General features: G+C 35.8%; 1 protein-coding gene across 2 annotated transcripts in view; it reads right to left on the bottom strand.

The window, feature by feature from the left end:
* Window positions 1-698: 698 nt before the first annotated feature.
* The window catches only part of HIF1A (hypoxia inducible factor 1 subunit alpha), a 35,436-nt gene continuing 34,244 nt past the window's right edge, over window positions 699-1,890 (bottom strand). For both annotated transcript variants that reach the window (XM_072428603.1, XM_072428602.1), the window contains exons 14-15: window positions 1,589-1,715; window positions 699-1,413 (exon numbers count right to left, since the gene is read on the bottom strand). In XM_072428603.1, coding sequence (XP_072284704.1) covers window positions 1,262-1,413; window positions 1,589-1,715 — 279 coding nt within the window. In that variant the 3' untranslated portion in view covers window positions 699-1,261. The remainder of the gene's footprint in view (window positions 1,414-1,588; window positions 1,716-1,890) is intronic.

The raw sequence follows: 1,890 nt of genomic DNA, 5'->3' as shown, positions 1-1,890 counted from the left end.
CTTTTATTCTTCCACGAGGGAAATGTTTCAATAGGTTCTCCAGCAATGTGTTATACACTTTCCACTCATCTAAGGGTTCAGAGTTTTAATAATCAACCCAGTAAAGGGAATGTATAGTCTTCATTTATTTTAAACTATACATAAAAAGTCAATACACAGTAACATGTAAATGTTTCTGAAACATTTGTTTGCATGTCAATTTTTAAAATGTGTATATATTTTCTCTAATCCCCACCCCTTTTAAGTGTGAGCCTTTAGGCTGCTGCTGGAGGTTATGATATGAGCTATATGCCAATTTAAATAGACAACTGTACTTTTCTTAAAAATCTGGTCATTTCAGCACTTTGTTTCAGGCATGGGCTCAGACTTCTCACAGCCCTTTGCGTCCTTCTGTGTAGGTTAATAATATGATTGCCATTAAAAACCTCTGTGTAAAAACAAAGTATTACCTTACTTCTGAAGAACCTCTGTAAAAACCTCTTTCAGCCTAACCAGAATTGTGCGAGATCCATGTGGGGTGCCCTACAATGAGCTGACCATGCTCATTAACTCCACACACAATGCCAACTAAATACCATATGTTACTTCAATCTCTGCTGTAGCTGTCATGCTGCATTCACATCTCTAGTTCACAACATGTTTAACAATGATAAACATTAGGCCATAAAGTGATTTGAGACAATATGAACTAAAAAGAATCCAAAACACAAAAGTATTTTTTAATAAACTAATTAAAAAATGCATAATATATTGCATGATGAACTGCTGGTATTTCTTGTCCTCTTAAGAAAATATATAATTGTGCGACTGTGACTACAATGCACCGCTGGGAAAGCATTGTTTCCTGTGCAGAATATATTAAAACATGAAGGCATGTTACTGAAACAAACGCAAAAACTGAACGTTTAATGGAATCACAAAAAGAAAAATGCTGCGCAGTTTGGACTTGCTGATTCGCTGTGAAAACGTACTGTAGGCATAGAAAATTAGAACAGAAGGTGCAAGTTTGACTCTGCATTTATATTTATAATATATATATATTTATATATAGGTATGAAGTGCATGTAGTTTTATAGATGGCGCTGGAAGAGATTACTGTAAAAACGTGGAAAAGTTGGCCAGGGAAAGCAGAGATGGGATCAAAATGGAGCTAACTCAAGTAGTGCGGTCATGTAGACAGGCTTCTAAATTATTAGAGATAGAAAATATAAATACACTGCTTTGGGGTGAAGAAGTGTCCAGAGGTGGAACAGAAAATGGATCAGTTAGCTTGATCGAGGGCTCTTAATAATTCCTCGCCCTGTAGCAGGTTTCTGTTTCCTTGTATGGGGGCGTTCACTTCGCAGTCGTAGCTGGTTAGCTGAGGAAGCCCAGTGCCATCCAATGATTGTCCAAGCAATCGGCTGGCCATATCTGGAGGAAAGAACAGTCCAAAATCAAACGTGTTATTGCAGAACTTTAACATATCATTTGCAAGTAAGTCAAGCTCTACATTATAAAATAATATATATATATATATATATATATATATATATATTAATAAACGTCTTGAAAAGTCTGAAATTGAACAGATCTTAAAAGGAATTACCTGTAGACAATAGGAGGATTGTTCGTTGTTCGGGTCCAGTTGGCTTATCAGAGTCAGAAACTTTGACACATTTCCATAATACAGGAGAGTTTGGCCCTGGATCAACATTTGTTTGGAATAATGTTCCCTAAAATAAAATGAAAAACCTTTTTTACAAACTGCATACTTACACACATATTATGAAATCCATACACCTGTAATGATAGCATTATAATGATAGTTTTCTTTTTTTTTGCAAGGGCCTTTTATTGGCAGGGGTGCTTGCAATGGCCAATGTGTGCTGTACATGCTGAAAAAAAACT

The sequence above is a fragment of the Pyxicephalus adspersus genome, chromosome 12 (genome assembly GCF_032062135.1).
Source record: "Pyxicephalus adspersus chromosome 12, UCB_Pads_2.0, whole genome shotgun sequence".
Lineage (NCBI taxonomy): Eukaryota > Metazoa > Chordata > Amphibia > Anura > Pyxicephalidae > Pyxicephalus > Pyxicephalus adspersus.
This window is presented reverse-complemented; position numbering and strand designations above follow the sequence as displayed.